Source organism: Natrix helvetica (genome assembly GCF_964273705.1).
Source record: "Natrix helvetica genome assembly, chromosome: 1".
Classification (NCBI taxonomy): domain Eukaryota; kingdom Metazoa; phylum Chordata; class Lepidosauria; order Squamata; family Natricidae; genus Natrix; species Natrix helvetica.
Window position 1 is genome coordinate 353,584,115 of NC_138548.1, and position 25,615 is coordinate 353,609,729.

Below are 25,615 nucleotides of genomic sequence, written 5' to 3' on the forward strand. Positions count from 1 at the left end.
CACCTTGAGTTATTTCTATTTATAATAAAGGCAGGATATAGATATGTATGCATGTACATATGTATTTTATTTATTAAGAAATTATGCATGGCAGCCCAATGTGACTCCAGATGGCTTACAGCAATGAAACCTTAATACAGAAACCAATGAACCATATGTATGTATGTATGTATGTATGTATATGTATATGTATATGTATTTGTGTTACAACCCCTGGTTGTGTGTATGTATATATATACATATACATATATTTGTATTTTGCTATTGGATATGGATATATCCAATAGCAAAATACAAAAACTCCACATTTGCCATACTCCCATTCCCCACCATCCAGTCAGGGCAGGAGAAGCTTCTGGAATGAGAAGCGAAACATCTCCAAAGAAAAGACAAAATCCAGTTGCCTCTTGAAAAAGCACCTTGGGGACAACCGTAAGCTGGATGCCTGAGGATCTCCATAGACTTTTAACTATTGTTCCATTTTTCTCTATTCCGCCCCTCTACATTTCTCTAATCCTAATCTCCATGTGTACCTAGTGCTACAATCTCCCTCTCCTCCTCCTATCCTTTAGTTAGTAGCTATCTCCATCCATTTCCTATAATGTTCGGTGTATCTTGTATTTCCTCTCTATCTGCTATAGCAATAGCACTTAGACTTATATACCACTTCACAGTGCTTTACAGCTCTCAGTAAGTGATTTACAGAGTCGGCATATTGCTCCCAACAATCTTGGTCTCATTTTACCCACCTCGGAAGGGTGGAAGACGTGAGTCAACCTTGAACCTGGTGAAGAACTGTAGAATTTCCCTATTCTGCCCAGATGTGAGCAATGTGGAAAGGAAATGTTCGCTTGGATTTCTTGAGGAATGGACTTCGGCCACGATCCCTTTTAAAGATGGTTTTCTTCTGGTTGAGGGGACACAATTCCCAAACGGGAATATGTATAAGAATTACTTGATAGAAAAAAGAAGGGAAGGTATAAGTCTGAGGTATTTTTTCCCAATTTCTCATTTATTGCTTATATTCTATTGTTTTTGTGTATTTTGAATATTAAATTTCTCATTTAAAAATGAGTGTAAATCAGAAACATTTTTTCTGTGCACATGCTTACTACCATTCTGAAAAGTGTGTTAATTTTGTTTACCAAATATAGACAGCCCCTTTCTGAGCTCCCGTTTTCTGTGTAGGTGTCTCATTCACTTTGACTTAATGGAGACTTCCATGATAGGGAAATTACAGAAGCACATGGCAATTTGCAGACTTAAAATCCTAGATGCAGTCCTGGCCAGGAGTGAAGCTACTTCCCTTGAAGCCTCTGGCCTGCTGGTGCTTCCATGTCCGAAATCCTTGGGAGCCAAAGGAAATCAGTCATAAAATTTTGCTATGTGGAGAGGTTTTGAGGGCAACTGAGTCAACAACTAAAGAAAAGGACACTTTAGATCAGCTTTCTACAAACTAGCAACCTCCAATATTTTCCCCAAGCTGCCTAGAAATATTCAATAGTGGAATCTTAATTGCTCTGGTAATTAGGAAGGCTGCTCGGAGGAATTCTGCCTTCTAGTTAGATTTATGCCCTGCAAGAATGCAGATGGGAAAATAATATCTCCTGTCTGGATATGTTTGGAAGCAACACTGGTAGGCCTTTCAAGGTTTTGTCCCATATTTCATTCTATTAGTGGGATGAAGCTGGCAATTGTTTAAGGCTGCACAGACAAACAAGACCTTTATCAACTTTTATGATGCAGCGCCTGGCTAATCTTGTGAAGGTACTGGTAAGTAGGGTCAAGCTTCACTCTTCAAGCTTCCCTCAGTTGCAAAGGTAGTTTTGGGGAGTTATCCTGCACCCCCAAGATGAACTGGCTGGAATAATCTCCACTGATCCACAAGGGAGGTACATTTTTTTTCTTGCCTGATGGCACGTTGTCACCCACCCACCCCGCCCATGCTTTCCCTTGGTTTAGAACCGGTTCCAGCTCCCCCCCCCCATCATCAAGATGCAGGGCGAGAGGAGGAATTCTGGGAGTTGAAGTCCACAAGTCTTAAAGCTGTCAAGTTTGAAGACCCCTGGGGTTTTTTTCTCCTAAAGGGTTAGGGGTGCAAGGGTCTTGTAACTTGACAGCTTTAAGAGTTGCACACTTCAATGCCAGAGTTTCTGAGCCAACATGACTGGAGGAGGAATTCTGGGAGTTGAAGTCCACAAGTCTTAAAGCTGTCAAGTTTGAACACCCCTGGGTTTTAAAGGGTTAGGGGTTCAAGGGTCTTGTAACTTGACAGCTTTAAGACTTGCACACTTCAATGCCAGAGTTCCTGAGCCAACATGACTGGAGGAGGAATTCTGGGAGTTGAAGTTCACAAGTCTTAAAGATGTCAAGTTTGAACACCCCTGGTTTTTTTTTCTAAAGGGGTAGGGGTGCAAGGGTCTTGTAACCTGACAGCTTTAAGACTTGTGTGCTTCAAATGCCAGAGTTTCTGAGCCAACATTTTGGTTGCCAAGCAAGAGCGTTGTTGAGTTTCACCACATTTTACAAGCTGGCCACGCCCACCCGGTCACATGGCCAGCAAGCCACTCCTACAAAACAGGCCACACCTACAGAAGAGGTTGTAAAAAAATTTGAAACCCACCACTGGTTTAGTTCCTTCAAAAGAAGCTCCTGGCTCAGTTGCAGTGAGGATGAGGGCGTCCCTAGTAGACCCCAAAGAACAGACTTAGGGGTAGAGCCTTCCATTCAACAGCTTAACTATTACACCTTTGATCATTTGCCAAGGGAGCTTTCTAGGAGTTCCTTGCACACAAACATCTCAGGCTAAAAACTGGCTGGAACAATCTTCATCAGTCCCCAAGGGAGGTGCACTTTCAGGTTGGCTGTTATACATCATTGACACCCCACCCCACCCCGGATGCTGCTTTCCTTTGGTTTAGTTGGAGCAAGAGGGGCAATGAGTGGACTCTTGGGAGACCTGAAAGAAAAGGTTTAGGATAGCCTCTCATGATGGACGAAAGCTATTCCTGTGCTCGGTGGGAGTCGAATAAGACTTGATGGCACAGAAGGAAGCACGGATGATGTCGCTAGATGGCGCTGTACATAGAATCCTCCCAGAAAGCAGAGAATAGAACACAGCAGCAGCGGCATCCTTAGTATTGACAATATACCGGAAGAAGAGTTCGAGCTAGAGCTTATTGAAACGATAGAGTAGTGGATTGCTAGAGAGGATGTGGAGGAGATAAGGCAAAGGGCAGAGGAACTTCCGCTTTCAGGCTCGGCCACTGGAGTAATTTTGGTGTTGGCGGAGCCTCTTGTGCTTCTTGGCGGGTCGAAGCAGCTCCTGGGAGGTAAGTGGAGGGGAGGTCGGAGGGGAAGCCGGGAGCAAGTCGGGCCCTTTCGGTTCTTCCACAGCCTGGAAGCAGAGGAAGGAAAGAGGCTGGAGCGTGTAGGCTGCAGCAGCACATGATTTAAGTGATTTTCTGCTGGGAGATTTAAAGAAATGTTGATGTATTTTTCATATTTTTTTAACCACCCGCCCCCTTCACCCTTCACGAATCACTTGGATCCTTGTGGTCTTATTGACATGTTGCTTTGCTGGCAAGCGAGGAGTTTCAAGGGCAAAAGAGATGCTTTAATTCTTGCATAGGATTTGGACATCCCAAGATTCGTCTATCAATGTCCCCACATCTCTAAAATCAGATCAAAGTAATTGAGCCAAAGCACTTCAGGGGCGTTTTGCAGACTGAAATACACTTCATTGTTTACATAAATAAATTCTTGGGAGTGTATTTCTGTGTGAATAGGAACAAACATTCAGTGCATTCAGACAGTATTCGGACTCCCTTCACTTCTTTCAGTTTTGTTATGGTGTTGAGCAATTCTACAATTGTTTTTTTCCCCATTCATCTACATCAATAATGACAAGTGGAAACAGAATTTTTGAAATGTCTGTACATGTATTAAAAATTTAAAAAACTGAAGTATCACATTGGCATAAGTATTCGGACCCTTTACTCAGTACTTTGCTGAGGCACCTTTAGCAGCGATTACAGCTTCAAGTCTTTTTGGGTAATACAATGCAATACAATACAATGCAATAGCAGAGTTGGAAGGGACCTTGGAGGTCTTCTAGTCCAACCCCCTGCCTAGGCAGGAAACCCTATACCGTTTCAGACAAATGTCTATCCAACATCTTCTTAAAGACTTCCAGTGTTGGGGCATTCACAACTTCTGGAGGCAACTTCTGTTCCACTGATTAATTGTTCTCACTGTCAGGAAGTTTCTCCTCATTTCTAAGTTGCTTCTCTCCTTGATTAGTTTCCACCCATTGCTTCTTGTCCTTCCCTCAGGTGCCTTGGAGAATAGTTGGACTCCCTCTTCTTTGTGGCAGCCCCTGAGATATTGGAACAATGCTCTGTGTGTTTGACGCAACAAGACAAGTTTTGTGCACCTGGATTGCAGGATTTTCTGCAATTCTTCCTTGCAAGTCCTCTCAAGCTCTGTCAGGTTGGATGGTGACTATCAAGTGGCCAGCCATTTTCAGGTCCCTCAAAGACGTTCAATAGGATTCAAGTCAAGGAGCAAGTGGCAATTGCAGGGTTCCTTTATATGGAAACACTGCCATGAAAAAAAAAATAGGATTCAAGTCAGGGCTCTGGCTGGGCCACTCTAGGACATTAACAGAGTTGTCCCTAAGCCGCTCTTACGTTGTCTTGGCTGTGTGTTTAGGATTGTTGTCATGTTGGAAAGTGAATCTTTAGCCCAATCTGAGGTCCTGAGTGCTGTGGAAGAGGTTTCCATTGAGGATATTTCTGTACTTTGCTCCATTTAGCTTTCCCTCAACTCTGACCAGTCTCTCCATCCCTGCTGCTGAAAAACACCCCACAGCACAATGCTGCCATCATCATGCTTCACTGTTGGGATGACATTGGTCAGGTAATGAGCAGTGCCTGGTTTCCTCCAGAGGTAACATTTACCATAGAATTGCGGCCAAACAGTTCAATCTTGGTTTCATCAGACCAGAAAATCTTGTTTCTCACAGTCTGAGAATCCTTCAGGTGCTTTTTTGCAAACTCCAAGTGGGTTTTCAAGTGTTTTGCACCAAGGAGTGGCTTCCGCCTAGCCACTCTGCCATAAAGCCCAGATCGCTGGAGAGCTGCAGTGATGATTGTCCTTCTGGAACTTTCTCCCATCTGCACACAGGATCTTTGGATCTCAGCCAGAGCCAAGACAACACAGGAGTGGCTTAGGGACAACTCTGTGAATGTCCTAGAGTGGCCTAGATCAAGCCCTGACTTGAACCCTATTGAACGTCTCTGAAGGGACCTGAAAATGGTTGTCCACCTAAGGTTGCTATCCAACCTGACTGAGCTTCAGAGGACTTGCAAAGAAGAATGGCAGAAAATCCCCCAATCCAGATGTGCAAAGCTGTATTTGTTACACCACAAAAAACTTGAGGCTGTAATTGCTGCCAAAGGTGCTTCAACAAAGGGGAGGATCTGAATGCCAATGTGATATTTCAGTTTTTTCTTTTTAATTTAAAAACATTTCTAAAATTCTATTTTACTTTGTCATTATGAGTGTAGATTTATGAGAAAAAATGAATTTTAACAACTGTAGAATAGGTCAGCAGCGTAGCAAAACTGATAGAAGTGAAGGGGATCAGAATGCTTTGAATACTTTCTGAATTCACTGTATGTGTGATTTACTCAAGCCAAAGGGAGAATTTTGTGATTGAGTTTGATATTTGAATATGCTAGCCCTCTACATGCCAAATGAGTCATAATTAATGTTGGAGATCAAACTAGAATATTGATGTCTGTTTTTTCATGGTAATATATGGGGTATTTCCACTGCTTTCCCATATCATGCAGCCTTTTTTTAAACAATAATGAAACTAACCCATTAATATGAATCTTACAGACAAAGAGGATGCCCAGAAGAGCACTCTGGATAACAGAGAATGAGAAGCAGCCTTAAAATGGAAAAGAAGTTCATTTCCTCCAGAAAGTATTATTATTATTGTTCCATCCTCAGCTGATGAGAGACAATGGAGAGAATTATAAGAGAGAATTATTATAGCTTGAATCAAAGAACCACCAGGTAAGAGATCAGAAATATTGTTGGCCTCTTCAAGAATCCAAGAATATTAGTGTTGGAAAATCCCCACAAACTGCCTATTTTGGGAAAAACACAGATTGCAGATCACATGTGATTGATGCATAACCGAACCACCCCATGAAAAGCTATACAAAAGTTTGAGGTGTGTCAGAAGCTTTACTCAAAACAAGTCTCTCGGGATTTGTGGAAGGACCCATACCGAAGAGAAACTCTACCAGTACTCCCATTTTGACAAAAGATTTAACATGTACACCAATCTGGCGACACACAAGAGGACTCACAATGGGGAGAAACCATATGAGTGTCTGTATTGTGGGAAAAATTGCAGTCAGAATTCAAAAACGGTGATACACCAGGGGAGTCACACAGGAGAGAAACCATATAAGTGTCTGAATTGTGGGGAAAGTTTTAGTGAGAATTCGAACCTGGTGGTACATCAGAGGACTCACACTGGAGAAAAACCATATGAGTGCCCAGATTGTGGGAAAAGGTTCAATCAGAAATCTCAGCTAGGGAAACACCAGATTATGCACTCAGGAGTGAAACACTATTGTTCAGATTGTGGGAAAGGTTTTACTTGCAATTCTGACCTGGTGATACACCACAGGACTCACACAGGAGAAAAACCATATGAGTGCCCAGATTGTGGGAAAAGTTTCAGTTGGAATTCCTCCCTTATAGAACACCAGAGGACTCACACAGGAGAAAAACAATATCAGTGTCCAGATTGTGGAAAAGCTTTCAAGGGTAATTCCCATCTGGGAACACACAAGAGGACTCACACAAGAGAGAATGAATGTCCGGATTCTGGGAAAGGTTTCATTAATAACTCTTACCTAGTGATACACAAGTGGACCTACACAGGAGAGAAACCATTTCAGTGTCCAGATTGTGGGAAATTTTTCAAGCGTAATTCCCATCTGGTGATACACAAGAGGACTCACACCGGAGAGAAACCATATGAGTGTCTGGATTGTGGGAAAAGGTTTAGTCAGAGTTCCACCTTGATGATACACAAGAGAACTCACTCAGGAGAGAAACCGTTTGAATGTCCAGATTGTGGGAAAGGTTTCAGTCAGAATTCTCATCTGATATTACACCAGAGGACTCACACAGGAGAGAAACCATATGAGTGTCCAGACTGTGGGAAACGTTTCCAGCAGAATTCCAAGCTGGTGATACACCAGAGGACTCACACAGGGGAGAAACCGTATGAGTGCCCAGATTGTGGGAAGAGTTTCAAGGAGAATTCCCATCTGGTGATACACCACAGGACTCACACAGGAGAGAAACCATATGAGTGTCTGGATTGTGGGAAAAGTTTCAAGCATAATTTCCATCTGGAGAGACACAAGAGGACTCACACAGGAGAAAAACCATATGAGTGTCAGGATTGTGGGAAAAGATTTAGTCAGAATTCCACCCTGGTGATACACAAGAGAACTCACTCAGGAGAGAAACCGTTTGAATGTCCAGATTGTGGAAAAAGTTTCAGTCAGAATTCTCATCTGATATTACACCAGAGGACTCACACAGGCGAGAAACCATATGAGTGTCCGGACTGTGGGAAACGTTTCCAGCAGAATTGCAAGCTGGTGATACACCATAGGACTCACACAGGAGAGAAACCATATGATTGTCCGGATTGTGGGAAAGATTTCAGATGTAGGTCTAGCCTTATAAATCATGTAAGGTTACACATAGGAGAGTAACCATTCAAATGCCTGATTGTGGACAATGTTTCACACAAAATTCCTCCCTGATCACAGAAGAAATTTCACATGACGAAAAATTTGATTTGTTTACAGGAATCCTAAATTTCGTCTCTTGTCTCCTAGCGAAAGGCCAGCTGAGAAATTAATAATTTCATTTCTTGCATGATTCTTTTTAGACAAGCATGTCTTATTATTAAACACGAGGGCGGAGATCAAGCATTGTGGGGTTAATTGGTTATTCAGTAGTTGGCAAACCACATTGATTAATCAGTCAGAGTCCACATTCCTTCCTCTTAATCTTTTTGCTTACAAGAAGAGACGATGGAATTTACATGTAGACATCACATTCCATGCAGCAAAGTATTAACTAGTAGAAAGTCACGTATCTATATCATGAAGTGTTCATGAAGTGTCCATGAGGAAAGCATGCATTTGTAAACCAATCAATAGTTGCCAAATGGATTTTCTGTCCAATGAGCTTTTTTCTATTCTGAGAAGTTTGACAATAAAAGGGAGCCCCGAACAATGCTCGTGGTGGGTGCCCTTCCCATCAGGATGCCTTCCATCGGTGGCCTTCCCAGCACAACCTTACTCCTGTCTGCGTCTGCTTTTCTACGTCACCAACAAAGCATCCTTAGTTTGGGCCACTGCTGTTGTTTCCTTTCATGGAGTCGAGGGGAACTGCCATTCCTTGGCCAGAGAAAGCAAGTTTGGATTTCTATTAAGTATGTTTGTCGACTTGAGTTATTTTTACATATAATATGAACATGTACATATGTATTTTTAGTTAACATGGCATCCGAACTCATTGTGACTGAACAATAAATATAGACTCCAGCAATTAAACCTTAATATAGAAACTAATCGACCACATATATATATATATAGGAAATGGCAAAATGCAAAGGCTCCACATTTAATATGTACTTGCCCTGCAAATACAGGGCAAGTCTAGCAAGGTTAATGCTATTTGGATGGTCGAGGAATCCCAAAAAGCCAACATTCTTACTTTTGTTCAATTTAGAAGTTAATGTGGCCTCCAGGCTTTTCTAATTATGTTCATTTCTTCTGCTATTCTTCCTCAAAACCGGTAATCTTTCTCCTTGCAAGGGGTTACATTAGGGCAGTGGTGGGCAACCTTTTTTTTCAAGTGAGCCAAATCTCGCCAAAACCACGATTGAAATTTACTTTGAGAGCCACATTTTTAAAACCGAAAATACATAGGATGGTACACTGTTTTTAGTTTCAATAAGTTTTTATTGAGAATATTCTGCATGCAAGTATCCACATAGGTTGGGAGGATACAAATAACACAACTAATAAAACAAAAACTTTAGAACAATATTATTTATCGATAACGTTAAATTCCGTAAAATTTGCCTTACAATGTAGAGAAAATTACATCCTGACATTGACTGACAAAGTCACAACCACTAATGTGAACATTGGCCTTGCATTTCCTTGGATAGTTTGAGTAAGTCAGGTTTGTATGTTGTTGTTTTTAATTTCATCTCTCTCTCCCACTTTCTTTTTTTCTTTTTCTTTCTCTCTCTCTCTCTGGCTCTTTGTCTCTCTCTCCCTCCCTCCCCCATCTCTGTCACTCTCTGTGTGTGTGTGTTTGTCTGTCTCTCACTCACTCTGTGTGTGTGTGTGTCTGTCTCTGTCTCTCCCTCTGTCTCTCTCCCCTCCCTTCCTCTCTCTCTGTCACTCTGTGTATGTGGGTGTGTCTGTCTCTCACTCATTCACTTAATCACTCACTCTGTGTGCGTCTCTCTGTCTGTCTATCTTTCTCTCCCTCCCTCCCCCTCTCTGTCTCTCTCTGTCTGTGTGTGTGTGTGTGTGTGTCTGTCAGTCTCTCTCTGATTCCCTCCCTCACTCCCTCTCTCTGTTCCTCTCTCTGTCTGTCTTTCTCACTCTCACACACACACACACACACACTGTGGTCACCTTGTTGAGTGTTCCAATCACATTTGAAACACTCAACAACTGGCCTGCATTTATGGTATTTTGCAGCATTCTGCAGTCATAGGACCAAAATTGGTTGTCACTCGCCCGGGCTTTTGCAGAAGCTTCCCTCCGAAGCCCGAGAGGAGGGAGGGGAGCGGGCACCCGGCACACAGAAGAGCCGCATTAAAGGGTGTAAAGAGCCGCATGTGGCTCCCGAGCCGCGGGTTGCCCACCACTGCATTAGGGGAAGCTAACCCCAGGATTAGCAGCCTATAAATTTGATAAATAAATGTATAGACCACTAATGGCTAACATTTTTGTCCACTGAAAGTGTGCAATGCACGTAACAAACTACCGGTATGGCCCCTGTGCGCTCCACCCCCTGCGCATGCATGCACACCCCCATCAGCCTCATTCTGGGCCTAGCAGGTCTCCCTGCAGCCTCCTGGGACCAAAAATGAGGTGCAAGGAGGTGCTCCTGTCCCCCCCCTGCTCCCTCCGCATGTGCCTGTGACCCTCTGCTCTCCCACACATGCATGTCTCCCGCATGTGCATCAGAAAGGCAAAAATTAGCTGGCCTGTGGGAGGTGCACACACATGCGCGATGGAGCTGAGCTGGACGACAGTTTGCAGGACCACACAGAAGTCTCCACGTACCACAGGTTTGCCATCATGGGCATAGACCGTCGTTTGCCTGAAGCAACTGGCAGATGGGTAGCCTCAGCGGATTCATTCATTCATTTATTCATTCCTTCCTTCTTCCTGTAATTTATGATTTTGGAATTCCGGGCTGGCTGAGGAATGAGTGCAACCTGTGGCGGAGACTTCCCTTCTCCTCTCCCACCACCTCTTCTCGTGACCCACCGGGGCTGGGAGGGTGCACACGAGGGGAGGGGGAGGAAAGCCCCTGCTGTGGGTTGTGCTCATTCCTCAGCCAGGCTGGATTTCCAAAAGGAAGGAAGAAAAACAGGTAGCAAAAAGGCTCAAGGAGAGCACGCAGGGCTTTCCGAGAGAGTGGGAAGAGACACAGAGACAAGTTTTCCCCATTGTGAAGCACGCTTTGGGTGTGCTGCGCAAGGCGCCATAAAGGGGGTATTGGGTCTTCTCCACGCCAAAGGAAAGGCAGCCAGGCTTCTTCCCTCCTACCCTTTCCCTTGTTCCCTTCCACCCACTCTGCCACTTTGGGGACAGAGAAGTGCATGCTGGAAACGTGTGAGTCTTCCTCTGACGCTCGCCTGCAACACTCTGCGCTCCTCGAGGCCTGGCTTGCTGAGTGGGGGAAGCAGACCTGGCTTCTCTGATCCCTCCACCCTGCTGGGTTGTTGTGCTAGGTGCTTGGGGGAGGGGAGCACCTCACCACGCTTCCCACTTCTTTCTCCTGGCCCCAAGGACAAGGGAGGAGGAAGGCCAGCCCTGGGGGATGGCCCCTATCCCACAAGATCCGCCCCCGCTGTTCCCTCCCAGCCCTCTTGGCTGGCGGCAACAGCAAATGTACTGCGACAAAGGTGGAATGCTCTTGCTATGCAAAGGCACAGCAAGCAACGTGAGTGGGCACTTCAAGGTTTTGTTCCCTATTTCATTCTTCTATGAAAGGGATATGAAGCTGGCAATCGATGAAGACTGCACATAAAAACAAGGTCTTTTATCAATTTTTATGATCCAGCACCTGGTAATCTTGTAGGGTCAAGCATCACTCTTGACCCTCAATTGCAAATACAATTTTGGGAAGAAATGCCTGGAATAGTCTTCGCTGATCCTCAACTCTGCTATTGTATTATTGTATTGTATAGTGGTCCTTTACATACAGTGCAGCTCCACTTTATGAGGTCTGGCTTTTTTGAAGTTTGTAACCTGTGAGTGGTGAGATTCAGCCCGTTTGGTCCGGTTCAGGCGAACTGGTTGTTACAATTCTGGCTGGCCCTGCCCTGCCTTCCCCTCCCAGTCATTCCTCATCTCGTCCGCTTGCCCGGCATAGCTGCTGCTGCTCTCTGTCTGGTGCTTGCCTGCCTTCCCCACTGCCCTCCCCAAGGCCCAGCATGCTTGCCTGCCTTCCCCGCTGCCTTTCCTGTGGTCCCTGAGTTTTAGCACCAGGATAGCACCGGCCTGAAGCTCATCAGCAGGCCGCCCTGGATGGGTCTGGCTGCAAGCAGCACGGGCAGGCAATGGGGTGCATGGCTGGCATGAAGAACAGGACGGTGATGGTGGTGATGTGTCTTCCGGCGGCAGCACACCCCATTGCCTGCCACTGCGTGCTGGTGACTCATGTGGTGCCAAGGCAGGACGTCCTTGGGACCCTTCCTCACTCTCATTATACAGGTAACCCTCCAGTTACAAATGTAATAGAGGCTGCCAATTACATTTGTAACCTGGGGATTCGTTTGATTGAATCACATTAAGTGAACGTGATCACTCCCTGCTTTCCTCAATGTATTTGTTAATCGAATGTGCAGGACTTTAAATGCACATGTGGTATCTCAGGCTGGGGAATAGCATGTGGGGATTAGTGCTGGAGCAGTCCTCCCCCAATCCACTAAGATAACTCATGCTCCCCTGGGGTCCCCCCAATTTCTTCCCCACCCCATCCTGTCCCACTGGGTTTCCACAGATTCCACTTACTCCTCCCCATACCATTTCCCACGGATTACTTACTCTCTTTTTTGCCATAAAGGGATAATTTTTACTGATATCTATTCTGTTAATATAATTAAATAAGCCATTGTACACTTAAAGCATCGTGAAATACAATCTGATCAGAAACAAAATTTGAACAAGCCTAATGTACAATGCTTGATAATAGCATTCTAAAAAGACTTTCCCATAAAATGTTTAAATGCTCAGAATTTTTAAATCTGGCAATTGTATGTCAAAAATGGCTAAAATGATATATCTTTGAAACATTGAATTCTGTGACATGAATTTCAAAAACTGCAAGAAGACAAAACTACATTCGTTGTTCAGTGAAGTCTCATTATAACATTAGCAAAAGGTTTCTCACAGACTCTGAAGCCAATGTAAAAACTTGATGGATTTTTTTATTATCAACCCCCCCCCCCCCCCCTGTAGGAATGAGACGTGTGTAGAAACTACCATGGTCTCAGTGGCTGTTATCTTGGAAACCTACAAGCTCACTTAATTAGCAGAACCAGATGCTGGAATAAGGGAAAGGTGATGCACATAGTCTGTTATCTTTAGCTCATTAATTCACCAGAGCGAAGGCATGAGGTAACCTTGGCCTGAATAGTATTCTTGATTCTCTAGGGAAGATTTGGGGGAGTAAAACCGAAGGTAATGTGTTGTTGCTCTGTGCTTTGCTTGTAAAAACTTTATAAAAGCCAAATAAACTGCGAAAGGCAGACAGATTTTTGGACACAGACTGCGTGATTGATTTCTGAAACCTACACCCCCCCCCCAATAATGGAAGCTGTTCTGCTAATGGAAGCAACTATCTGTTAACATAGGTACCTTCTAAAACTTTAGCAAGTACCGGTATATATTTTGGAAACAGTAACAGCTGTATTATAAAGTCATTGTACTAGCTTTTTACTGTGGTAATAAGACCATTTTAGAGACCATTCAGTATGTAGCTGTAGAAATTTTGTTCCCTTAAGAATTCTGTTGCCTTTTTTTTGTGCTTCCTTTATGTTGTTCTAAATAAATAAATTATTAAGAAAAATCAGTTAAGGGGTACAGCTTTAGAGGATGGTGAGAGAGGAACTACTCTGAAGAAACAGATTGATTCTCAGTGAATATTCACTTTGCTTTTATCAAAACAAAAATGTACAGTTTGCTACAAAAATCAAAAGATTTAGGTGCAAATCAGGGGCATTCTTAACATATAGTTCTGGATCGGGTCCAGGGACCCTCCATTTCGGCCTGTAAGAGGTCGGGGAGCCCTAGGAAGGCCCAGAGAGGCCTGGAAGAGTGGATCAGGTCCAGGGACCCTCCATTTCAGCCTGTAACAGGCCGTTCATACCAGCAAACAGGCGAAAGGCAGCTCACCAGACAGACAGGTAGCTGGGCCACATGGGAGGCAGGGGCATATGCAGGCAAGTGGGCTGGGCCACATGGGCCACATGGTTGAGGCTAGCGAGCGAGGGAGCCAGAGAACAGCAGCTGCTATGCGGTGGCCAAGGCAGGCGAGGCGATATAAGGAGTGACAGGGAGGGGAAGGGACGGGTGGCGGGGCCAGCCAATGGTGTAATTAGCCGATTCTCCAAACTGCAGAAAAATTTAACAACCGGTTCGCCTAAACCGGTCCGAACTAGCTGAAGCCCATCTCTGGTCTGAGTATTTTCAACTAGGAGGATAAATTGGTTGCTCAGTTTTAATGGGGCTGCTTCTGATTGAGTTAGATTGGGCAGGAGTGGTTTGTTTCATCTACACTGCTCCTTTATTTGATTATTTGTTTTTCCATTAACCTATGGCTTAATTTGTTGCCTTCACTTCCATCATTTACTGCTCTGGCCTCTTGTTGTTTTCTCTGCCAGCTCCATTCTGCCTTTTAGCGCTCAGGTCTTTTCAGACTCTCTCCTGCTCAGGTCAGCTTTCTCGGCCTGCCATGCAGTTTTCTGCTCAGCTCAGCTCTGCTGTCCAGTCTGCTCCACTCAGCCCTCCATTCAGCTCCCCCCGTCCCTTTCCCCATTGCTCTCTGCAGTGCTGTCAGGCTCTAGCTCCCATGCTGCCCTGTGCTGCTGTTAGCTCCCTCTCCTCCCCGCTGTTCTGCTGCTGCTTTTTCCTCTGGAGCCACGTGGCTCCTGTTTGCCGTCCGTCGTGCCAGGGACGCTGCTTCTACTAGCAAACAGGATTGCTTGGGTGGTCCCCAGCAAGCTCCTCTCTCTCTTCTCTTCTCTTCCTCCCTGCTCTGTCCTCTCACTGGCTCGATGATTCACGCCCAGTTTGCCTCGCCTCTATAAACACGTCTGCATGTATTTTTACTTAGCATCTTACAGCAGCCGAATTGATGGTGACTCCACCGGTTTACAGCAATAAAACCTTCATACAGAAACTAATTAACCCCATACATTTATAGTAAATGGCAAAATGCAAAGGCTCCACATTTAACATGTACCGTATTTTTCGGAGTATAAGACGCACCTTTTTTCCTCAAAAAAGTGGCTGAAAATCTGGGTGCGTCTTATACACCGAATACAGCATTTTTTGCCTCCCGAAGCCCCGCCCCCTTCACCAAAATGGCCATGCCTAGCCTTATAGAGGCTTTCAGAGAGCTCCTGGCGAGTGGGGAGGGCAGAAATGAGCAAAAAAAATGGGCCGTTTTTGCCCCCCCCAGCCCCCAGCAGCACTCTATAAGCCTCCATAAGGCTATGCATGCAACTTGTTTTGACAAGAAATGGGCCCGTTTTTGCAAAAAATGGGTCATTTTTTGCTCGTTCACCCTCCCAGGAGCACTCTGCAAGCTGCCCCAAGGCTATTCATGCTTTTTTGGGGGGGGGGGAATGGGCCTGTTTTCACGAAAAATGGGCTTTTGGGGGGAGGTTTGCAGAGTGCAAAAACTTTTTTTTTTCTTTTGGAAAGCTCTTTAACTGATTGATGAGAATTATACTGATCAAGTGCTGTGCTAGCAGAAACGCCTACCTATCTACTGTATTTCTCTCTCTCTCTATTTCTCTCTCTCTATCCCTCTACCTACCTACTTACCTACCTACTCTCACTCTTTCCCTACCTACCTACTGTATTTCTCTCTCTCTCTATCCCTTTATCTACCTACCTACCTACTTACCTACCTAATTACTCTATATATATCTCCCTATCTACTGTATTTCTCTCTATCCCTCTACCTACCTACACACACTCTCTCTCCCTACCTACCTACTCTATTTCTCTCTCTCTCCCTCTCTTTCTCTCTATCTATCCCTTTACCTACCTACCTACTCTCTCTCTCCCTACTTATCTACTGTATTTCTCTCTCTCCCTCCCTCTCTATTTCTCTCCCTCTACCTACTAACCTACCTACTCTCTCTCTCTCCCTACCTACTGTATTTCTCTTTGTCTATCTCTTTCTATTTCTCTCTATCCTTCTACCTACCTACCTACCTACCTACCTACCTACCTACCTACACTCTCTCTAGCTCTCTCTCTATATATATGTATATCCCTTTATCTCCCTACCTACCTAACTACTCTCTCTCTCTCTCCCTACCTACCTACTGTATTTCTGTCTCTTTCTCTCCCTGTCTATCCCTCTATCTACCTACCTACTTTAAAAAAATTGCCTCTTCAAAACCTTGGTGCGTCTTATACTCCGGTGCTCCTTATACTCTGAAAAATACGGTATTTCCCCTGTAAATACAGGACACTTATAGCAAGATTGATGGCATTCGGATGACCTAGGAATCCCAAAAACACGATTCTTGCTTTTATTCCACTTAGAAGTTAATGAGGCCTTCAGGCCTTACCAATTATTTTCATTTCTTCTGCTATTCTTCCTCAAAACTGGTAATCTTTCTCCTTGCAAGGAGTTAAATTGGAGAAGGTGTTACATGGGCAATCAAGGGACTCCCATTAATTGTGTGTGTTGCTGCATTCTGGACCAGTTAAAGTTTCTGAGTGGTCCAGTGCAGTGATCCAAAAAGGAAGTGACCCGTGTGCAAGGCCTCCCTGGTCCAGGAAACGGCACAATTGATTCAATAGATGAATCTGTGCCAAGCCCCTCCCCCCAGCCATGATCTTCTCAAGCAGGACCCAGACTGAGGAGGTCCCATGTGCCTTTCTCTTGCACTGCCCTTTCTCCGGGTGGCAAAGTCAGTGCTGGAAGCAGAGGGTGAGTTGAAGTCAAAGACTGCCAACCTTTCCTTGCCTTCTTCAACTGAACTTATAAGTGATCTTAATCTGCAGCAATGCCTTGAACTGCTCTGCCAGGACAACCTCTCATGGTTTTCTTAAGCATTACAAACTGTTGTTTGAAGGCATAAAGCCGGCCAGGATGCTAACTGTTCAGAAGGGAGGGGAATTACTCTTCCAGCCCTCTCCTGAGCTTGGAAAAGAAACTATAAAGCACTGTGGGTGGCAGTGGTGGGTTCTGGATCCTGTCACAACCGGTACGCTGCAACAGGGTCAGACATCCACCTCGGGCACGCACGCTGCACATGCATGCGCATGCCCCCACAATGCGATGCCCCAGCTGTTGGGCGAGGTCGTGCAGGCGGTGTACACTGTGCGCATAATTAGCCCGTTTCCCTCAAAAAGAGGTAATGAATGTGGGAGGGCAGGTGGGCCCACCAAAACACCATTCTGGTACGGTGGCCGCTGCTCCCAGCGGCCGCCGGTACATCCGTACCGGGCCGTACCGCCCAGAACCCACCACTGGTGGATGATATATAATTCTAAGCGCTATTGCTATAATAAACAACTTTAAAGTTGACGACCAGCATCTTCAGTTGCACTTGTAGAAAAACAAATCCACTGCAGCTCACACAACCAAGGTTTTACATGGCCAATCTAGGGACTCCCTTTACTGAGTGTGCTGCTGTGTTCTGGACCAGTTGAAGATTCTAGGTGGTCCAGTGCAGGGATCCAAACAATACAGTACAGTACAGTACAGTACAATACAATACAATACAATACAATACAATACAATACAATACAATACAATACAATACAATACAATACAATACAATACAATACAATACAATACAATACAATACAATACAATACAATACAATACAATACAATACAATACAATACAATACAATACAATACAATACAATAGCAGAGTTGGAAGGGACCTTGGAGGTCCTCTAGTCCAACCCCCTGCCTAGGCAGGAAACCCTATACCGTTTCAGACAAATGGCTATCCAACATCTTCTTAAAGACTTCCAGTGTTGGGGCATTCACAACTTCTGGAGGCAACTTCTGTTCCACTGATTAATTGTTCTAACTGTCAGGAAGTTTCTCCTCAGTTCTAAGTTGCTTCTCTCCTTGATTAGTTTCCACCCATTGCTTCTTGTTCTACACTCAGGTGCTTTGGAGAATAGTTTGACTCCTTCTTCTTTGTGGCAACCCCTGAGATATTGGAAGACTGCTATCATGTCTCCCCTAGTCCTTCTTTCTATTAAACTAGACATACCCAGTTCCTGTTCTTCATATGTTTTAGTCTCCAGTCCCCTAATCATCTTTGTTGCTCTTCTCTGCACTCTGTTCTAGAGTCTCCACATCTTTTCTACATCGTGGCGACCAAAACTGAATGCAGTATTCCAAGTGTGGCCTTCCCAAGGCATTATAAAGTGGTATTAACACTTCCATTAACTATTAACACTAAACACTATTAACACTAAACAGGAGGTGACTAAGGCATTAGTGACGCATATACACCCCCCCTCCCACTTACCAAGCATCTGTGAAAAAAATGGTCCTGTCACTTTTTTCAATGTTGTTGTAACTTCACATGGTCACCAAATGAAGTCGAGAACTACCTCTGCCTCATTGCATATCACACGATGGATGGCCTCCCCTAGCGGTTTCCTGTGGATGTTAAACCATCTTGCTTCCAGGGAATCAATGAAAACTTCTTGCAAGCGCTTTAGGGTGAAAATAGAAGAAGCGCGTACTTCAGCCTTTCGTCACTAGATGGCGCTCAGGAGAGAAAGCAGTGAAATCAGTACAAATAGCGGCATTGCTCGTCCACTGGACAGGTAGAAGCGGAGATGGAACAGGTTGAAACGATAGAGGATTGGATTGCTAGAGTGGACGTGGAGGAGAGGAGGCGAAGGCTAGAGGAACTTCCTCTTCCTGCTCATCCACGGGAGGATGGTGGAGTCGGCGGAGCCTCTTGCGCCGTTTGACGGGTCGAAGCGGCTCCTGGGAGGTGAGTGGAGGGCGGGTCGGAGGAGAAGCCGGGAGCAAGTGGGGCCCTTTGGCTTCCTCCACGTTGAAGATAGAAGCAGCGAAGGGGCAAGAATGAAACGTGTTGGCTGCTGCCACTACATATTCTTTCTCTCGCCAAATGTTTTTATCCTTTTGCTGCATGATTTAAAATTGCTGCCTGTGATTTTACCAATGGGAGATTTAAAAAGTCTTTATTTCATATTTCTATCTCCCTTGGTCTTCGCGTAACACTTCATTCCTCGTGATTTTATTGACATGCTGCTTTCCTGGCAAGCGGGGAGTTTCATGGGCAAAAGGGATGCTTTAAATCCCAAACTTGGCAACTTTAAGACTTGTGGACTTCAACTCTCAGAACTCTCCAGCCAGCATACAGTAGCTATGCTGGCTGGGGAATTCTGGGAGTTGAAGTCCACAAGTCTTAAAGTTACCAAATTTGGGGACCCCTGCTTTAAATCTTGCATAGGATTTGGGCACCATCTCATCTGTTAGTCTCCCCACCTTTCTTAAATTAGATCAAACAAATTCAGTAAATCCACTTCTGAAGCATTTTGAAGAGTTAACGTTTTTAAACTTCAGCGTGTTCAGGTACTTTTGCTAACACGTTGCAGTGGTAATAATAAACAAGAGAAGTTCATGTTGAAATATGAGTGGGTATTTGAACTTGGATTTTCTTCTGTGTGCCAAATAAATCATAATGAATGTTAGATGTTAAACAAGCATTTTGATATTCTTGCTTTTTCATATGGATGGGTTTTTTTGTCTTTTCCCCCAGGTTCTGCAGCCATATTTTAAACAATAATGAAACCAATCCACTAATATGAATCTTATAGACAAAGAAAATGCCAACAGGAGGACAAGAGAATGAGAAGCATCATTAAAATGCAAAACAAACCATCAATCAAAGTCTTTTCCACTTCTTCCAGAAACTGTTAAAAGTCTTCTCTTTCCTGAGCAGATGGTGGGAGACAAGAGAGAGAATAACAGGAACAGGTGGAAAAAAATACATCATGTGGAACTCAAGAAAATATGTCATGTAAAGATAAAACGTTTTAATTACCAAATTCAGAAAACGGGGGAAATAGCTGGACATCAGTGTGAAGGAAATGGTGACTTGGATAGCCAAAGACATTGATGAAAGCTGTTGAGAAAGGAAAGAGTCTTAAATTAAAGCATCCACTACATAAGGGATCAGAAGTATTTTTGGCCTCATGAATCTAAGAATATCAGTGTCGAAAAATCTCACCGACTGCCTGTTTGGGGGAAAACATAGATTGCAGATCACAGCTGATTATGCACAAGAGGATCCACTCCTCGAAAACCCATACAAATGTTTGGATTATGGCAAAAGCGTTACTCAGAACAAGATTCCTATAATTTATAGAACGGCCGATGCAGGAGGAGCATCTCTAACAGTGCTACCAGTCTCAATGTTGCAAAAGATTTAGCATACAAACCAATTTGGTGAGACATAAGGAGACTGACAGTGGAGAAAAACTCTTTGAATGTCTTAATTGTGTGAAAAGTTTTGCTTGGAATTCTGACCTAGTTATACTCCAGACAGAGGAACCATACCATATGGATTGTGACAAAATGTTTAGTCAGAATCCTACAGTGAGGATACACAAGAGGGCTCACACAGGAGAGAAATCACATGTGTGTCTGGATTGTGGGAAAAAATTTAATCAGAATTCGGATCTGGTGAAACATCAGAGGACTCATACGGGAGAGAAACCATTTGAATGTCTGTATTGTGGGAAAAGTTTCAGTAAGAATTGGAACCTGTTGGTACACGAGAGGATTCACACTGGAGAAAAACCATATGAGTGTCCTGATTGTGGGAAACGTTTCAATCACAAATCCCACCTGGTGAAACACCAGACGATGCACACAGGACAGAAACTGTATTGTTCCGATTGTGGGAAAGGTTTCACTTGCAATTCTGACCTGGTGGTACACCAGAGGACACATACAGGGGAAAAACCATATGAGTGCCCAGCTTGTGGGAAAAGTTTCAGTCGGAATTCTGCCCTTATGGAACATCAGAGGACTCACACTGGAGAGAAACCATATGAGTGCCCAGATTGTGGGAAAAGTTTCAAGCGTAATTCCAAGCTGGTGATACACCAGAGGACTCACACGGGAGAGAAACCATATGAGTGTCCTGAGTGTGGGAAGAGATTCAACCAAAATTACAAACTGGTGATTCACAAGAGGACTCACACCGGAGAGAAACCATATGAGTGTCTGGATTGTGGGAAACGTTTCAGTGAAAATTATTACCTGGTGATACACCAGAGGAATCACACAGGAGAGAAACCACATAAGTGTCCAGATTGTGGGAAAAGTTTCAATTGGAATTGTGAACTTTTGGCGCACCAAAGGATTCACACAGGAGAAAAACAATTTGAATGCCCAGATTGTGGGAAATGTTTCACTTCTAATTCCACCCTTGTGGTGCACCAGAGGATTCACACAGGTGAGAAACCATATAAGTGTCCTGATTGCGAGAAAGGTTTCTATCGAAATTCCGACTTTATGAAACACAAGAGGACTCACACAGGAGAAAAACCATTTGAGTGTCCGGATTGTGGGAAAGATTTCAGTATCAGGTCTAGCCTTATAAATCATGTAAGGGTACACACAGGAGAGAAACCGTTCAAATGCCCAGTTTGTGGTAAGTGTTTCACACAAAATTCCTCTCTTACCGCACACAAGAAATTCCATATGAAGCAAATGTGTGTAGTAGAGGAATCTTGACTTTCGTTTCTTTTCTCTCTTTGGAAGCTCAATTGAGAAATTAACCATTAAATTTCTTGCCTTATTATTTTTAGTCGAACATGCCTTAGTAACAAACATGAGGGAGGAGGTCTAAGCCTCTTTTCTCTGGAGTTGTGTGGTTGTTCCTTTTCACAGTGTTGAAAGGAATTGCCATGCTGGGACACAGAAAAGGCACTTAGATCTTATTAGTTATGTTTGCCACCTTGAGTTATTTCTGTATATAATAAAGGCAGGATATAGATAAGTACAGTATGTATGTATTTTTATTTTTTAAGAAATTGTGTATGGCAACCCAACCCAATGTGACTCCAGATGACTTACAGCAATACAATCTTCATAAAGAAACCAATAAAACACACAAATAGTAAATAGCAAACTACAAAAACTCCACATTTGGCATATTCCCACACCGTTCATTTCTCAGCATCCAGTCAGAGCCGGAGAAGCTTCTTGAATGAGAAATGAAACAATAAAAGACAAAGTCCAGTTGCCTCTTGAAAAAGCACCTTTGGGACCAACCATGAGCTGGATGCCTGAGAATCTCCATAAGACTTTTAACTATCTTTCCATTTTTCTCTATTCCAAACCTTTATATTTCTTTAATCCTAATCTCTATATGTACCTGGTCTACACTCTCTCCTTCTCTCTTTCCCCATCCTCTAGTTAGTAGCTATCTCCAACCATTTCCCATAACGTTTGGTGTGTCTTATTTTTCCTCTCTGCTCCAGCAATGGCAATAGCACATACACCAGTGGTTCTCAACTTGTGGGTCGGGACCCCTTTGGGGGTCGAAATACCCTTTCACAGGGTCGCCTAAGACCATCGGAAAATACATATTTTCGATGGTCTTAGGAACCGAGACACCAATTTTATGGTTGGGGGTCATCACAACATGTGGAACATAAAGGGTCACAGCATTGGAAAGGTTGAGAACCACTGACTTAGACTTATATACCGCTTCACAATGCTTGACTGGCCTCTCGAAGTGAATTACACTGTCAACATATTGCCCTCAACAGTCTGGGTTCTCATTTTACCCACCTCAGAAGGAGGAAAGATTGAGTCAACCTTGAGCCTAGTGAAATACCATAGAATTTCCCTGTTGCGCACAGATGTGAGCAATGTGGAAGGGAAACGTTGCCTTGGATTTCTCTGAGGAATGGACTTCAGGCCAGGATCCATTTTTAAGAAGGGTTTTCTTCTGATTAGCTGAGGGAGACACAATTCCCAAACAGTAATGTGTGTAAGAATTACTTGATATAAAAAAGAAGGCGTAACTAGGCATTATGAGGTATTATAAAATGAAGTATTTTCCCAATTTCTTGTTTGTTGCTTACATTCTATTTTTACGTGTGTTGAATATTAAATTTCTAATTTAAAAATGAGCGTGAAGCAGAAACATTTTTGTGTGCACATGCATACTACCGTTCCTTTTAAAATGCTTTCAAATGTTTCTTTGAAAAGTTTATCAGCTTTCTACAAGCTAGCTCCCTCCGCATATTTTGCCCAAGCTGCCTGGGTACATTCAATGCTGGAATCTCAACTCCTCTGGCAATTATGAAGGCTGCTCAGAGGAATTCTGCCTTCTAGTTAGATTTAGGCCCTGCAAAAATGCAGATGGAAAAATAATATCTCCTGTCTAAATGTGTTTGGAAGCAACGTTGATGGGCCCTTCAAGGTTTTGCCCCATATTTCATTGTATTAGTGGGATGAAGCTGGCAATTGTTTAAGGCTGCACATACAAACAAGACCTTTATCACTTTTATGATTCAGCACCTGGCTAATCTTGTGAAGGTATCTTGTATCTTGTGTTAAGTAGGATCAAGCTTCACTCTTCAAGCTTCCCTCAATTGCAAAGGTAGTTTTGGGGAGTTATCCTGCACCCCCAGATGAAGAACTGGCTGGAATAATCTCCACTGATCCCCAAGGGAGGTGTGCTTTCTTGTTACCTGATGGCACATTGTGCCCCCCCCCTCCCGTTTTCTTTTGGGTTGGTAGTTCTGCAAAAGAAGGTCTCGGCTCAGTTGCAGTGACGATGAGGGCATCCTTACGAGACCCCAAAGGACAGACTAGGGCTAGATCATCCTGGAAAAAAGTTATGGATGTAGTGGCTAAGAGTGGAAAAAGGCATTTTGTTAAAAAAAAAAACCTTTAAAACATCTGATAGGGATACTGCGCCTATTTTCAGCCTTATGTCACTAGGTAGAGCTCTATAATAACACACGTGCCTAGGAAATCACCAATCTAATAGCTGCACCATTGGTCTCCCCTAGCGGTTTCATGTAGATTTTAAAAAGGATCAGTGAAAGGCTTGAGCCTTTGGACATCCCAAATTTCAGGGGCCCAGACTCGGGCCCCTCTTCTACCCACACCAACTGAAACTGGGCATAGAGGTAGAAGTAGAATGACCATAATAAAGGCTCCTCTCATTTCCTATCTCCAAAGCCTGTCCAGAAGGATATCGTGGTTGATGGTATCGAAAGCTGATGAGAGGTCTAGGAGGGACATAATGACTGTACCTCTTCTGTTCTGTCCCGTGATTCAATGACTATGCAGACACAGGCTTAGCTGTCTGCCACAACTAATTACATAGATAAAGCCATCCCTTGGCTGGGAGCCTAGAAAGTTATCTTCAAGAACCCAAGATTAAACTTATAGAATGCTTTCTCAACGGCTCGTATAATGGACTGTTGTTTCCTGCAAAGATTCCCCTCCCGTCGCTCCACCTATAAACTCTTTGGGAGGGTTAGCCTGCTGTCCTTACTTCCTTCTATGACGTCTTCTCCACAGCTGTTCCTTTCTCCTATCAATTCTATGCATACGCACATCAGGGACAACCTCCCTCTGTTCCTCCTCCTTACTCCCTGACTCAGATGCCACCTGGTGGCCAACAGGCCTCTCTAGTTCCTGCTCTGACTCCAAACACCCTCCAGAGGCTTCCTCATCCTCCAGAGCAGTCCCATAATGGTCTGAGCTGTCAGAGTCCACCGACAGCTCAGCCGGCCGCTGCTGGGCCACAACACCCTTCTATCTCAAACCCTCCAAAAATCCATGACAGTCACAACCAATGCCGTTTTGGTGATGCGCCCCGGCCTGAAGCCAGACTGAGAAGGGCCCAGGTGACTTTCTCCTCCTGCACAGCCCTTTCTCCGGGCGGCAAAGTCAGAGCTGGAAGCAGAGGGTGAGTTGAAGTCCTCAGGCTGCCAACCTTTCCTTGCCCTTTTCAGCTGAACATATAAAAGAAAATCTTAATCTTCAGCAATGCCTTGAACAGCTCTGCCAGGAAAATCTCCAATGGTTTTTCCTATGCATTACAAACTGCTGTCGAAGGCATAAAGCCGGCTAGGATGCTTACTGGTCATAAGCAAAGGAGTCAATGAGCAAGCCTTAGGGTAGAACGAGCGTGCTCTTCCCCCTTGTGCCCCTAGATGGCGATCTATAGGGAAGCAACCTTCGCGCGTAAAAAGCAGGTACGGTCCAAGGGCGACGGAGCTATTCTAGGGAGAGCAAGAGAGGCTGTGTTGCAACGAGTTGAAACGATAGAGAATTGTATTTCTAGAGAGGATGTGGAGGAGAGGAGGCGAAGGGCAGAAGGATTTCCTCTTCCGGCTCAGCCACGGGAGGGTGATGGTGTCGGCGGAGCCTCTTGTGCCGTTTGGAGGATCGAAGCGGTTCCCGGGAGGTGAGTGGAGGGAAGGTCGGAGGAGAAGCCGGGAGAAAGTCCGGCCCTTTGGCTTCTTCCACGGCGTATAAAGCAGAGGAAACAACGAGGGTGAATCGTGTTGGCTGCTGCTGCTGCTGCATATTCTTTCCCTTCCCAAATTTTATTCCTCTGGGGCTGCACGATTTAAAACCTTTGCCTGTGATTTTACCCATGTGGGATTTAAAAACATCATTTATTTCATGCTTCTCTAACGCCCATTTTAAACACCAGCTTTCACCCACCTGTTCATTTCTTGTGGATTTTTATTGCCGTCTGGTTTTCCTGGCAAGCGAGGAGCTTCATGGGCAAAACAGACGCTTTATATCCTGAATAGGAATTGGGTACCTTTTCATCTATCAGGGTTCCTCTCCCCACACCCTTTCTAAAATTTATTTTTATTTATTTTATTTATTTGTCAACGTGTACAAGGTAACAGGTATTAGTATAGGCACGGACATTTTTGCATGAGATTGGTACAAATAGATGGATATAAATAAGTATAACATGGCCATGAACACATAAAATG

The 25,615-nt window shown here is 44.2% G+C and overlaps 1 protein-coding gene and 1 long non-coding RNA gene across 12 annotated transcripts in view; both read left to right on the top strand.

The window, feature by feature from the left end:
• Window positions 1–25,615, top strand: part of LOC309385192 (uncharacterized protein) — a 286,556-nt gene that overhangs the window by 20,271 nt on the left and 240,670 nt on the right. For 3 of the 11 annotated variants that reach the window (XR_014174172.1, XM_081939346.1, XM_081939352.1), the window contains exon 1: window positions 24,987–25,068. The exons of 5 other annotated variants lie outside the window; for them this stretch is intronic. Coding sequence is in view for 1 of the 6 variants with exons in the window: in XM_081939345.1 (XP_081795471.1) it covers window positions 6,351–7,817 (1,467 nt within the window). In the remaining 5 variants the exon portion in view is untranslated. Of the gene's footprint in view, window positions 1–3,203; window positions 3,333–5,907; window positions 8,496–24,986; window positions 25,069–25,615 lie in introns of those variants that run through there. 3 more of the 11 variants (XR_014174171.1, XM_081939345.1, XM_081939356.1) reach the window with 3 other exon arrangements.
• On the top strand, window positions 18,481–22,771 carry LOC309385222. The gene is made up of 2 exons (XR_014174187.1): window positions 18,481–18,588; window positions 19,381–22,771. It is a non-coding gene; the product is annotated as an uncharacterized lncRNA (long non-coding RNA).